Genomic DNA, 14,442 nt, shown 5'->3' with positions numbered 1-14,442 from the left:
GCGGTCAGTATATGACAGACAACAGATGTCAAAGGGGTATCCAAGGGAGAGAGACGGGCATCCTCCCTGACCTCAGGGAAACTGCACACCAGCCGTTTTAACTCCATAAAAGCTCAGCTTAAGGAACGAAAGAGTCTTGGACTTGCCTTTTCTGGTGCTCATTTGGTTTAATCCTGGCAGCTGTCACACATTCAGTGTCATTAAAATGTAGTTTTCTGTGCTTAACTTGCTCTCACAGATTAACTTTCCCCAACTCATTATGGTGGACCCGACCTTGGGATATTCATAAAAGACCACGGAAGTCATTAGCCGGGTGGGCTGCTTTTTATAGGAGCAGCACAATTTTATCCACTAGAGGTATTGGCAGATTCGGATTACATTGTAAATAAATTTATCCACTACAAACATTCACAGATCTGCCTTGCCTTGTAAATACATTTCCCAAGTAATTGCTAAGTGATGGCCTCACGATTATGCTGGCATGAGAAAAGCAACCAGAGACAGATTCAGTAACTTGCAGTAGATACTCAAAAAGGAGCCCAGGTATTTTCTAGGAGACAGCCGTCTTGGATTAGGTGGGTGGCCCGAGAGGACTATTTGGTGAATTGAGACATTACGAAGGGCTTGAATCTGTGGTAAACATTAAACATCGGTCATGCCCACGTCAGTGTCCATGCTGGGTTTAAGTGTTCAGCTTTCAGCTCGTTGCCTGAGCCACTCCGTGGCTGGAATATGGGGACTCGAGGTTAGGCTCTGCTCCTTACTTCGGTTCTGCGGAGAGGTGGGTGTGACTCAACTTCACACACTTCTCACCCTTCATGGACCAGTTGGGTAACCAGGGAATGTCCTCTTCATGGAGATGGCAAGAGGCAAGAGAGCAAACAGAAACACAGGAGTGTCCCTAAGGCCCAGGCTCAGAACGGCACACTGTCACCTCCTCAATCCGTTAGCCAAAGCAAGTCATATGGTCAAGCCCAAAGTCAAGGCGAGGGAGTTGACTCCACCGCTAATGAGGCAAGGATTAGATGCGGGGAGGGGTGAATTGTTGGAGCTCAAGGTAACCTCCTGTAACTTAATAAGCATGTTTCACGCATCTATGACTGTATAAGCTTGTGCCATATCCGACACACTGCCAGGCAGCAGGAGAGAGTGCCAGGCCGTATTCCTATACATAGCTCACGGGTTGGAAACCTAGGAGAGTTCTTGCTCTTGTTACGTTTTATATGGTGCAATCAACCCTCCAGTGCGGCCAGAGTGATCTTCCTAAAATGTAAACGCGATGTGGAACCTTCCCTGCCCCAGTTGTTTGGCTGACTCCCCTTTGCCTGTAAGATAAAGCTCAACCTCCCCATGCCGCCGTTTAAACTGAACCTAACCCTGGACTCCCAAACTGCCGAACCTTGTTTTGGTCACCAGCCCTCCCCCAAGTGTCCCCTCTCCCTCATTTTACCTTTGCTCTGGCTCAGTGGTTCCCTGCTCGGGACCACAGGCAGGCAGGTGTGTGTCTGTGGGGGAGGGGGTCTGAGGGATCACGGCATCTTTGTAAGGGAACTTACTGAAAGCACACTAAGCTTATCTGTCAACTATAAATAATGCCCCAGGCACTGCCATTTGCAACTTTACCTAGGTGGGATTGTAAAGAATAAGCTCTAAGTTCAGTTAGAAGAAACTGTTGAATTTGAGTTGCCTCTTGGTATTATTTAGTTTCTCATCAACACACACGGAAAGTGCAACTTCTGTCAAGTAGAGATCCATTGTGGTTTTTGACACGCAGTGGAAACCAACTGCAGTGGACCCCTTGCCTCTTTTTAAACACATCCAGATCCCCCATAGCTCTGGCTACTTTGCTCTCAGTACTTCCTGTAGCACATTGTAATAGAATGATGTCTTTCACTCCATGAGTCTTATTTTCTGAAGCACATAACCATGCCTTTTCATTTCTTTCCCTATTGCCTAGCTCAGTGACTAATATGCAGTAGGCCCTTTATGAATATTCCTTGAATGAATGGACAGATGAATGAATGAATGAATGAATGAATATATGTGAGTAGTGGAGAATTCCCTAGAGTAATAATTCTCAGGCTGTGCCTACAAAGAGCTTGCAAAACACAGATTGCTGGACTTAATCCCTGAATCTCTGAGTCAGTAGGTCTGGGGTAAGACCGAGAATTTTGATTTCCAACAAGTTCCGAGGTGATGCTGATGCTGCTGGTCTAGGGGCCACACTTGGAAAACCAATGCTTTACGAAATTGATGCTGAGATGATTCTCTGTGTAGAAATAACCCCAATAACTAATTTTGGGTAAGGGAGACACCTAGAGGGGGCTTTTAATGGCTTCTAGTTCATAGGATAGAATTGGTGTCTGAATGCCCAGTTTTGCTACTTAAGGAGGGGCTGAAGTCCTAAAGACAATTAGGCAAGTTGAATTGAGACGGCCTAAAAGTTACTCCATGTTTTATCTCCATGCTAGTGTGGAAGTCATGATCGCATTAAACATATTCACAGAGGACCCTATATTAGTGCAGTGTCTCAAGAGTCCAAGGAGTATGTTCTGTCTTAGTCTTAGTCTTAGATGTCTGGGCTTTTCATAAGTTGAGAAAATTCAGAAGGATGCCACATCTCAAGGGTCCTTCACCAAAGATCTCCAAGCACTTACATGCTCACACGAGCCCCTGTGGAATGTTCCTTACTACGTCGAATGCTGGTCGAGACTACTGTAAGAAGGCCTGGCCTTGTCATAGGCTGAACTAGATGGCCACATGTGAGTGGAGTGTCAAGGTCACAGAATGTTTTCCAGGTGGGAGGACTGAATTGTCACCATCAGGATGAATTTCTGGTAGGGCAGTACACGCAGGGGGGTTTCATATCAGCATCATGCATTTTTCAATACAGAAGCCATTTACCTTTAAAACAAAAATCTTTTGAGCACCTCCTGTAGGCCATACACTGTTGTAGAAGCTGAGCACACACAGAAGCAAAAGGGAAGATATGAGAGAGACAGACAGCAAACAAAAAAAATGTGATTATTGGCTAGCTTTTGACACATTAACAGACCACCCCCAAATTTAGACCAATCATTTAGTTTTAGCCCACACACCTGCGAGTCAGCTGATCTGGGTGGGGGCTCCGTCGGCTTTGCTCAATTTTCTCTGGGTCCATGGAGGGGCTCGTCTGTCTGCCCACGACCAGTGAGCTAGCCCATGAATGTCCCTTGGAAGGCATTGGTGGGGAACCTAGTGAGAGCAAGCTGAAATGCACAGGGACTCTTGGGGCCTGGGCTTTTAACCCCATCCCTGTTGCCTCACTCCATGGGCCACACCAAGCTCCTAGGGCCAGACCCAAAGTCCAGGGGCAAAAGGTGTAGATGCAGGCTGGAGTGAAGAATTGAGACAATAATGCGACTCACCTCTTACTGTATAAGGTCAAGCAATGGAAAAACATAAAGCAGGCTCATGGCTCAAGCAGATCGAGGATGCTACTTTTTGGTGGCCAGGTATTGTGGGAAGGTGTTTTGTCATAAGAACATCGAGGGGGTGTAGCTTCAGCATTATGCTACATTCTAATGATGTGTGGGATGGGCTTCCCTCCCCGCTCTCCAAGTACCAAGCATTCCTGCATACCTGATAACTGTTGTGTCTCCTAGGGCATCTATGTGGTTTATCACTATTCTATTCAAATGCCTCATCGCAGCAGCAAATTTAAAGGGTACCATGATTTGAATAAATTACATCTGCTGGATGAGATCCCAGTTGCCCCTCTCCACACACGCACGTTGATGTGCCCATACAGATGACACACAAGCATGGCACACGCCCACACAGCCACCTCCGCACACTCAGAAAGCGTGCCTTCATCCGCATCAGTCAGAGAGAGGGAAACCGTCTCAGTCCCTGGAACCTCAGGAGACGGCTGCGGACTCTTGGGTGATGATTCTTCCAGCTCCAAAGCCAGGCTGATGTGCCTGAAAAAAGGGATGTGAACCTGGAATGTGTCTGAACCCAGGCATGGCTTCTGGGGAGCCTACAGCTGCAAATGCTGCTGCGGCTTTGGGGGGGGGGTGCTGCCATGGGGGAGGTAGAGCGGGGGTACGTGGGAGGTGGTTTTTAGCTTCAGTATTTACTTGCCCCCATCAATCAATCAATCCATCAGCCAAAAGACCTTCATGAGGGAGCTGAAGGGAAAACAAGGCAAAACAAACAAATGGATTCCTTCCTCAGAGGCATTCTATCACTGGAGTGAAATGACTTTTCTCCTGTTTTTGTTGAACAGAACATGATATGTTTTTGGTTAAAAGTACATTCTGTGAGAGTAGAGGGGAGTAGGGGACGGGGGGGAAAGTAACATCATTTTTTTACAACAATCCTTAGACTGTTGTTATGTTATTATTTCCATTTTATTGATGAAGAAACTGAGGCTTGGGACGTACAAGCCACTTGCCCAGTATCAGTGAAGCCCAGAGATCCCAACCCAGGTGTTGTTTTGTGAACAAATCTCTTTCTAACTTCCTAGCCTCCATGGGTCTCTAGAAATGATCCTCAAGGCCTAAGAAGACACTGAACGTTAACACCTCCCAACACCTCCCCTACTGAGCTAGGAAGGGCTGGGGACTGCCCCCTTGGGCACACCCACCTGGAATCAGGTAAGGTTGGCTGGAGACAGACTCAGCAGAATTTTGGCCGGGCAAATCTATATCTACCATCACTGTATCTATCTTCAGTTGCACAAAGTCATCTGCAGCCTAGGAATCCCAGCCTCCAGTCACTGTTGTGGGTCAGCACCTTAGTTCAGTACATAGATGATGAAGCTGAAGTCAGACTGATATATTGCCCTTGGCTGAACCTCCTTCGGGGAGCAGCCAGCCCCCTGGGAACACAAAGGCATAGCCCTTTGACTCCATTAGGGTCATCTCTGAAGGTCCACCCTAGCCTCAGCGCTCCCCTGGGGTTGGTTGAGCCCTCTACTGTAGGGACAGCTCTGTTCACCTTCTACCTCTGCCAATCTTGTTTCCCTCCCTCTTGCAGTTGCTGCTCCTGAGAACACTCCCCAATAAGCCACCTGCACAAATCTCCACCTCAGCACCTATTCCAGGGAGACCAGCCTGTCTCAAACCCGTGATTATAATGCTCCAGGCTTGAAGCGACACACCTGTCACTTCTGCTCACAGCTTATTGGCCAGAATTAGTCACACTTCCCCACGCTAACCACAAGGGGGCGGCAGGTGCAACCCTTCCATGTGCCAGGAAGGGGGGAGTGGACCTATTCGGGGAGCAGCAGTAGCCAGGGTGGAATGGGGAGACCGCAGAAAGGCCCAGCAGAGCTATGAAATCAATGATACCCCTTTGTACTTGGTACGAGGGCATCCTTGGAAACACCCTACCCTTAGGAGCGCTTCTCCGAGAGTCCGCTTGTGGAAACGCGGCTGGAACTTCAGCTTAGTGCTATCGTTGCCCCTTAGGTAGGTTTATCGTCTCCCGAGCTGTCCTCTGCCTGCTGTCTCCCTCTCCCCGTCTTTGTGTCTGCTGAATCTATGGGCTCAGCTCAGCTGGCCCCCGATTGACAAGATGGCTTCTGCCCTGGAATGGAGAGAAATCGGGACATTTCACGATGCCTTGACCTGAAGCAGGTCTGACTCCAGAGCACCCTGTTTTGCTCTTACTGCTGAGCAATGTGGGGATGGGCCTCCACACCCATGGGTTCTAATCTGAGACAAGTGCAGCATCTGTGCAACGCTGTGACCTCACGTAGAGGCTCAGAGGTAATGCCTGTTTTGGCAAGAGGACGGTGGAAAGCTGGACGAGGCAGTAGTGGTCACCTTTCCTGGGCTCTTCTGGGGGCTGTTTGGCCAACATCGCCATCTCGTTGGGCCAGAGCTGGCTAAAGCATCCAGGTGGTCAGGTGGCAATGCATCGTGACTAGTGACCTTGGGACCACATGAGATGACCTTGTGACAGAACAGCTGACAATGAAATAATTTTAAAAAGTGCATCTGCTTATATTTATTGGATGGTGTTTTTTTTTTTTTTTTAATTAATCCTTACCACATCCTTATGAGCTCAGTATGGTGTATATTTCCGTTTAACCAGTGGACAAACAGAGGCGCAGAGTAACTTATTAGTCAGTGGCAGGGCTTCAGGTTAAGCTTAGGCAGTGTGGCTCTAAAATCTTTGTTCCACCCCACCCTCACTACTTCTTGATTAAGTCTAGACATCTATTTAACACATACTAATGATGGTCTCCATGTCCCAGGCCCTGTGCCAGATGCCGGGAATACAGCCCAATCCCCTGGATCTCAGCACGGTCCATCGTTTCGTGTCCTGCTATATTAGACAACACATAATACATTTATTCCATTATTTGGCGTCGAGGGAAATTATGTCAGAAGATATTTGTATACATATTTGTGTAATAAGAACACTTATTACACTTATGTAACTTGTCTATTCCTCTTATTGCTTTGGCCACCAGGAAGCTCAGCTCTAAAACATTTCAGTTCTCTGATTCCTTTCCTTCTGACCCGGATTGTCTATTTTGATGGCATAAATTCTATTGCACACGTATCCTTTATTATAGAACACCTTAACTCCCTTTCAGGAGGCTGCGTGGAAATGACAACATAAGGTCTTTAATGCATATTCTTAGATTTCTACTGAGAAAGGCAGAACTAGATATCCCCTCTTACTGTCATTTCCATAGGACCCCACTTGTAAAGTCCCTGGAGATGTGGCTACTACTATTCTGAGTTTGGGGGGATAGCTAGGAGCTTCCAAAAGATCACATCCTTATAGAAAATAAAAAAGTTTCCCCAAATCAGGGGCCCAGCTTCGGTGCCAGATGAGCGTTTGTGGAGTGGGTGGCCAGCCAGAGTCTCACCTGAGCAGTTCATAAAATCTATTGCCCCTTGATGGATTTTTTTTCTTTTTTCTGCAAGGTGGAATTGATCTGCCCGCTTTGTGATTTGTGAGATGGCAGAGAAACACCAAACACCATCATGACTTGGACCACATCAGGGAAAAAAGAAAGAAAGAAAAAAAAAAAATCCATTGCCAAGTCTTTGCAGGCGTAGAAAGGGCTGGAACTGTGGGGTCATTTTATTTGATTTATTGGAAATAAAGTGGATCTTATTAACATTTTAATAAAGAGAATCTTTTTGCACTGGGCTGGAAGTGGCTGCGGTCCCCGGAGCAATCCCAGCCTCCGTGTAAGTGGGATCGGCTGGCCATGCGATGCCCAGCGTGATTTGTGAGGCTGGGCCCCAACAGTCCAAAAAAAGCGAATGGGCTGCCTCCTTTGAGGGGCTCACTCGGCGCGTGAGGTGCTCGCCCCTTATCTGCCATGCAAAACGAGGGAGCTTTATGAAGGAATCCGTCTTGTAAAGCCATTGGTCCTGGTCATCAGCCTCTACCCAATGCTTTCGTGATGCTGCCGCTGATCTATTTGGGAAGTTGGCTGGCTGGCGAGGCAGAGCCTCTCCTCAAAGCCTGGCTCCCACGGAAAATATGCTCAGTGCCGCCGCGTGCATGAATGAAAACGCCGCCGGGCGCGTCTAGTCGGTCACCATGCAGCCGAGAACTCCGCTCGTCCTGTGCGTCCTCCTGTCCCAGGTAGGGAGCGGGGCTGCGGGTGCGCCCCAAGCCGGGGCTCTGCAGCCCGGTCGCCCGGCGCCGCCGGCTGAGTGCGGGGGCTTTCGGGGGTGCTGGGGGACTCCCGGAGCGGCGGCCCAGACCGCCCTGGGCTCCGAAGGGAGGTCGTTTCCAGCCCCGGGGATCCTGGGGGGGTCCTGGTTACCCACTCCGGCTTGCCTCGGGGTGTGTGTGTGTGTGTGTGTGTGTCTGTGCGCGCGCGCCTGCGACGGGGAGGAGAGAGCTCCCGGGTCCTTTATTTTGCAAGCAGGGCGACATTCTCGCCTCCATCGAGTGGGGTAACTTTGATTCGCCTGCTCCCAGCGGCTCGTGCATTTTGGAGAAAGACTCAGTTGGGGACGACTCCAAGGAGTCGTGATTTTACCCAGCTCGGCGCGGAGCAGGGGAAGCGCCGCCGGTGTCCGGATCTGTGGGCTGCTCTGCGGCTGGAGAGAGGACGGCCTGGCCTTTGCCCACTTCCCGGGGAGCCCGGGGGGGCCCCCCTCGCCCAGCCCGGCGGCGCGCTGGAAGGTGCCTCGGGCTGAGCCTGGGCGCGCGCGCCGCGGCCCGGCTGCCGCTGTCGCTCAAAGGCGCCGGTGCCAGTTGCGCCGGCATCGGGGTCCCCTCCCTTCGCGACCTCGGGCTGGGCGGGACCGTAGCGCATCCCCGGTCAGGGCGCGCGCCTCAACCCCCTTGCGCCCCCTTTGTCCAGCTCGCTGGAGCTTCAGCCCCGAGCCCCGACCGCAGCCTCGGCCGCTTTCCAGGGCGGGCTCTGGCGGAGCGCGGAGAAAAGTTCAGGCCTCGCCCACGGAGCCACAGCTGCCCGTTAACCCGCGGGGCGCTGTGGCGCGAGGGAAGGGCCCCGCGGTTCTGGAGAGGAGGGCGATGGGGTGGTGGACCCCTAGCGACCACCTGTGTGTCTCTCCGGGAGATCTCTGGAAGTTTGTGCTAGGAAAGCGGCACTCAGAGGAGGCCGGGCCGGAGGTGCTGGAGGCTGAGGGGCACGCCCAGCGCTGCTCAGGGACCTGCGGTTCCTGAGAGCCCGGACCCAGTGCCCTAGGCCCCCAAGGCAGCCTACAAGTGGGCGGGGAAGCGCGCAGCCCGGCCAGGCAGAGAGGAGCGAAGGAGACAGGGTGTGCCTTGGGGTGCTAGGAATGGGTGTTGAGTTCCTGGCCAGGACTCCTGGGCGCCGGGGGAAGAGACGCATCTGTGAAGTATGCGGGTGACAACGAGAGGGAGAAGCTTGGGTGCCAGGCAGGGGCAGGTTAGCCTGTGGAGACGCAGTGCGGCCTTCTAAGGGGAGACCACTGCTGGGTCAGTGTTGGGGTTAGACTTTGGAAATGGGCCAGTGTCCCAAGAACTCAGTATCATGGAAAGCACTCAAAGTGGGGGGGTGGTGGTGGCAGTGGGTGGCAGTGCCCCGAGGCAGACCAGGGTGCCCGGCTGCTGAGTCCCTGCCCCCCCCCATTACCCCCTTCTTCCCTGGACACACAGCCCCTATTCAGTTATATTTCCCTTCTACCAGGGCTTTGCCAGATGATTCCCTCAGGGGTCCCTGAAGCCCTAAGCCCTGCCACAAATCCTGTGCCTGTCTATGGACCAGTTTTCCAGTCTTTCCGGACTAATTATTCCCGAGGCTGTCCGTGTACATGTATGTGTATCCCAATTCAGCAGGCAGGGCAGTTCAGAGAATGCCTCTGATTCAGGCAGATCTGCTCTGCCACATGCTAGTGCTACCACCCTGGGCAAATCGCTTAACCTGTCTGAGCTTCCAGATTCTCCACTGTAAAATAATCTTATCGCCTTCCTAGGACTGCTAGGCAGATTGGCTTGCACTGAACAGGATGTCCCAGGTAATGCATTTACCATGAGGCCTGGCTCACTGGGAGCTGTGGGTGCCTGGGAGCACTTCCCACTGCCTTACCTAGGACTCTACAGTCCTTTCCTCTGTGGGCATGTTTTGACCTCGGTTTGGATTCCAGGGCTTGCCCAACGTTACGCCTGCCTTTGAACAAGACAGACCACGTGACAGCACCCAGCAATCCTTATGCCCTAGGGGCTTCTCACATGATGCCTTTTGCAAAGCAACTGGTGTGTCTCCTCGCCCGAGGCCCAGCTAGCAGGGGTGGGTTATGAAGGGTCTCAGCTCACTCAGGTTCTTTAAAACAGGGGGAGCAGAGGTTTTACTCGGAACTAAACCGCCCGCCCAGAGGGGCGTATTTCTCTTTTAGATTGTTATGCATAATCGGAGCAAATGCCCACATTAGGACAATGATTGATATCCTGGTAGCAAGAGCACCATGCAGAGAAATCAAGTGGGCGCAATCCGGTTAACCCGCAAGAGGCTCAAGTGTGAAAAGTGGGGAAAGTCTTGGGGCCTTGGAGTCAACAGGCAGAAACAAAACTTTCCCGAGGCAGAGAGAAAACAGAAGGAAGGGAAAAACAATGTAATAAAGCAAATTAGTCACTCAGCCCTAGTGGTGTTGGGGCAAGCATGTGTGTGTTTTTCCACCTCAGCTGTAACATGCTGGGTCCAGCTTTGGAAGACATCGGCCTCTGTGAGCTTATTGGCCGGGTTGCCGTTTTAGGAATTTTGGGAATGGGGGGGGGGGGGGAGTAGGGTGTGGAGAGGAATTCTAACCAACAATGGCTGGAAACTGGCAAAGTTGAGGAACAGTCACCTCTCTTCTCCCCTGGGGCGTTTTGGGAAAGACTCTCCCAAAAGTGGCCTCTGGAATTTGGCTGTAATAAATAATGAATGTGAAAAAAGAACAGCCTGAGCTAGAAATTCCACTGTAAATATGATCCCTCCCCCCTCCGTGTCCCCCATATTTGGGTATCACCACTAGCCAAAAGTTCTAACAATGAATGAGTAATCCTCCAAGAATTGGGATTTTAGGGAGTGGTTCAGGTTTGGAGAGCAGGCACTTGGGAGTGACTAAAAATGTTCCACAGAATTCTGAGGTGTTGACTTTAAAATGGGGAGCTCCCCCTTGGAGTCAGAGTCTTGATTTTCAGGATTTTTAGTGAGAGTCGGTGTCTTCCAGAGCCCCTTCCACTTCGTATGTGATGTTTTAAGGGCAGTGCTTATTTGCAGAACTGGGATAAAAGATTGGGAGTTGCAGGGAGCACCCCAGCCCCGAGAAGGGTTTAACATGTGACAGCCTATAAGACTTCACAAGCAGCCGGGGGAACAGAGATATGAGTGGTGAAAGCAGTCAAAGGGTAGAGTTAATGTGTCTGAATAATTTTTTTTTTTTTAGTAAGTCCCCAAAGACATTTAATAAACTGCAGGGTTGAATATGTGATCTGGAATTTATGTAATGCCATCGTCTATATTAAAAGCCTCAACAGTCATCTTAGCTAATCTCCGCTGCTCAAACTCCCCCCTTCTCTCTTTTTTCTATCTTTAGCCCTTGGGTTTTCTGTTGAATAAAATCTGTTTCTTTCCAAAGGTATCCTCTGTGTGTTATAGTGAAACTGCCCAACAAACTGATGTACCCAGTTGACGGCATGGTTATCAGTAGCAGCATTTAGGCGCGTACACGGAGCCTCAGTCTCGGGTTCACCGTTTAGGTGCAAGTACAGCTAGGCTCCTGAGGGCATCCCTCTCTCTTTCCCTGCTTCCAAAATTGACAACCAACCAAACAAAAAACCCAAAGAAAACCCACCCCAACCCAGTTGTTTTGTTGGGGAGTTAAATTTCTATTTAGTGGAAGGGAAAAAAAACCCTAAGGATCAATTTACATATGAATGACATACCATCTAAATAGCCAATGGTATTTCCTAATTCTGTGTGTGCATGTGTGTGTGTGTGTGTGTGTGTGTGTGTGTGTGTGTGTGTGTGTGTGTAGGTCTCTGTGTGTGTGTGTTTTGATCTCGTTTTAATATCTGTTCAAAAAACTGTCCAGAAGAGGGCTCCATCCACAGCATTACAAATTTCTGAATCTGCGGCTCATATTTTAAAGAACTTCAGCAGAGCAGCTCCATGAAAACCCGACCGGTCAGCTTACTCCCAATTATTTGCTACAGGCTCCTCCAATGGGAAGTCCTGTCATTTTGCACTGAGTATCTTAACTTGTTTTTTGTGGGGTTTTTTTCTTTCTCCCCCCATTCTTTTTTTCCCTATTGTAGTAGCTTCTGTTCTATTATTCAACTCTGCATCCCCTCTGAGTATTATTAGATCAAGGGACATCTCAAAGACCTTCGTTGACAATGCAGCATGAAACGCGAGGAAGCTCTGAAATTTCCTGGCATTTGACTTCAGTTGGACCTCGCTCCCTCCTCAGGCAGCCAAAAGGCAGGCGCAGTTCTGCCTGTGAAAGGAGATAATCTGCCCCATTAGGTAACTACCCAGAAGTGTGCGTCATGAGCCAGATCTGCTCACCCTTCAACACCAGTTGAAAAGGAGAGGGAAATATCATCCAATTACAATAATCAGTTGGACAGAATCAAATCAAGTGACCAGCGGTCTTGGCACTGTTTCCACAGAGCTGTCTGCAAGGTGCCCACACGCCTGGGAGGATCTGACCCTCCTGGCGGATGCTGCCAATATTCCCCACAGCCTGTCTCCCCTGCAGCCATCCAGAGGGCCTCAGGCCTGGGTCCTCCTACCTGAGCAGACTGTCCAGAGGAGGGCTAGCTGGACAGTAGAGTCCCCTGCACCTTCACCATGCACTAAGTAGTAGCTTTACTTTAGGGTTAGGGTGGAAAGAGATTTCTTTCTCTACTGGGAGAAGCAGCTAATAGCAGGCTAGAGAAGAAAGAGACGACCTCTCAAACTTGAAATGCAGACTGAGCCAGGTTTCATGGTCACCCTTTGGTTTAGCAGATGGAACCTCGAGATACCTGTTGGATGGTGCTGAAGCCCATCCACCCCAGTTCTGCAAATCTGGCTTCTGGGCAGAGGTTACAAAGTAGCAGCCACAGGCCAAACGTAGCTCAGGGATGTATGTTCTTTGGCCCAGATGTTTTGTAAAGCTGGAAATTGTACATTTAAAAAACAAATCTAAGTTTCTTGCCTTTCTTAAAATGTCAGGAAGTCAGGCAACCCTAGAGCTGCGTTTTCACACGGCCACACTTCACTGGAGCTGAGTCACTACTGGCCCCTTGAGGGAGGACATGCCTCTGTAGTTTGTCACAGTTCCCGGCACTCCCTATTATTCCCCCAGCCCGTTGTCCTCCCTAACTTTACCCATTTGCCTCTATATCCATCTGCATTGGGAACGTCTGCTTTCCAAAATTTTGAGGCTCAAATTCATTCAGTCAATTTTTCAGGAATAGGCTATTTTAAAAAGCTTCTTTTTGACTGTTTTGGTTGAATTCCATTGATGTGCATTTTGGAAGAATATGGCCAAGGGGACTGCACCTTCTGTCTGATGTTATTACCATCAGCGCCACTGGGTGACTAGGGGTACCCAGAGCAATGTAACATCAGGACTATTGTTCCATGTAGGATAGTTACACCCAGAGAAGTGATGCACTGCAGCTTTGAGGCCGTCTTGAGTGCTGGGATACTAGCCGATTGGTACACCCAACGCATTGCAATGCATTGGCAGCCAAGGGGCTCTGGGACCACCGGGTCATATGTAGGCCCTAGTGCCCTGTGCGCAGTGTTATACAAAGAGCATTGTTGCCCTTGGAGTACAGTGTTGCTCACCCACAGTGTGAGCACAGTCAGAACATCACAACAATGTATCGTTCTTGGCCCTGCAGGGCTCTCTGGAAGCACAGAGCTAACAGTCAGAGCATTTGCAGCCTTAGGGTAATGTTAGCTCCATAGCTAACATTGTTGCCTAGAGTACTTTTATACACAGGACGTTACCCCTAGCACCAACTGGAGTTTGTGTGATGTTTTTATAACTGTTTTTAACAGTTAACACCCACCACAGCCCACACATAGTGTTAATGCTATAATTAATGTTCTCTGGCTCTGTAAACACCAGACAAATTTGTCCACTCATCCCATTCTAGCAGGTAAGCCTCAGATAACTCTTGTTTTCAATAGCTACAGACCCCAAAGGTTAGAGTAAATACAACTGCATATATATACAGAAACAAAAAGTAATTGTTTTTCCTCTGTCAGCTGCCAACAGAAGTCAAATTCCTGAAAATTAGCATTAGCAATAGGCAGGTTTTGACATGTCATGTCTCATTTCAAAGGCCCCACTGAGTGTCACCCGATCTGCACAAAGCCCCTGTGTCTCCCAGCTGAGCGCAGGCTGGGCTAGGGTGGAGGGCAACAGCTGCTCAGCTGAGAGCAGCCCTGCCACATGCCTGGGCAGGGCCAGGAAATGAGCTCAGCCTCTGGAGGAACCTGGGGACCCTGCAGGGAATGTGGCAGCCTCCATCCCTGCCTTATGCAGCCTGCAGGCCAAAGTCTCTTTCCTCTGGGAGTGGCAGGGGACTGCTTTTCCACTGCAGGAGATGGTACCTGCAGGCGCCTGAAGCTTGAGCTTCTGTGATCACCTCCCTGTTCATTGATGTGGGGTCTGCGGAAAGCTGTTGGATTTTGCCAGCTGAACCCATAGCTGACTGAGGCCGCGCCTTCAACTGCCATAGGCTGCTGGGCATCTGGGATCAGTTCACTCAAGGGTTGCACACTCTGGCCTATGGGCCAATTCCTGCCTGCAGCCTGTTTCTATAAATAGTTTTGTTGGAACGTAGCCATGCCCACTTGTTTATATAATTGTCTATGGCTGTGCTTGTGCTATAACAACAGAGTTGGCACCATATGGCCTTCTGAGCCTAAAATATTTACTATTTGGCCCTTTACAGATGAAGATTGCTGACTGCTGCTCCGACTCAAAATTATACCGAGAG

General features: G+C 49.9%; 1 protein-coding gene across 1 annotated transcript in view; it reads left to right on the top strand.

The window, feature by feature from the left end:
* Positions 1-7,476: 7,476 nt before the first annotated feature.
* Positions 7,477-14,442, top strand: part of CDH13 (cadherin 13) — an 897,713-nt gene continuing 890,747 nt past the window's right edge. Inside the window, exon 1 of the mRNA XM_016197002.2 lies at positions 7,477-7,602. Coding sequence (XP_016052488.1) covers positions 7,558-7,602 — 45 coding nt within the window. The 5' untranslated portion in view covers positions 7,477-7,557. The remainder of the gene's footprint in view (positions 7,603-14,442) is intronic.

The sequence above is a fragment of the Miniopterus natalensis genome, chromosome 18 (assembly GCF_054644295.1).
Source record: "Miniopterus natalensis isolate mMinNat1 chromosome 18, mMinNat1.hap1, whole genome shotgun sequence".
NCBI classification, from domain to species: Eukaryota; Metazoa; Chordata; class Mammalia; order Chiroptera; family Miniopteridae; genus Miniopterus; species Miniopterus natalensis.
Note: the sequence above shows the minus strand (reverse complement) of the source record. Positions and strands in the feature narration are given on the sequence as shown.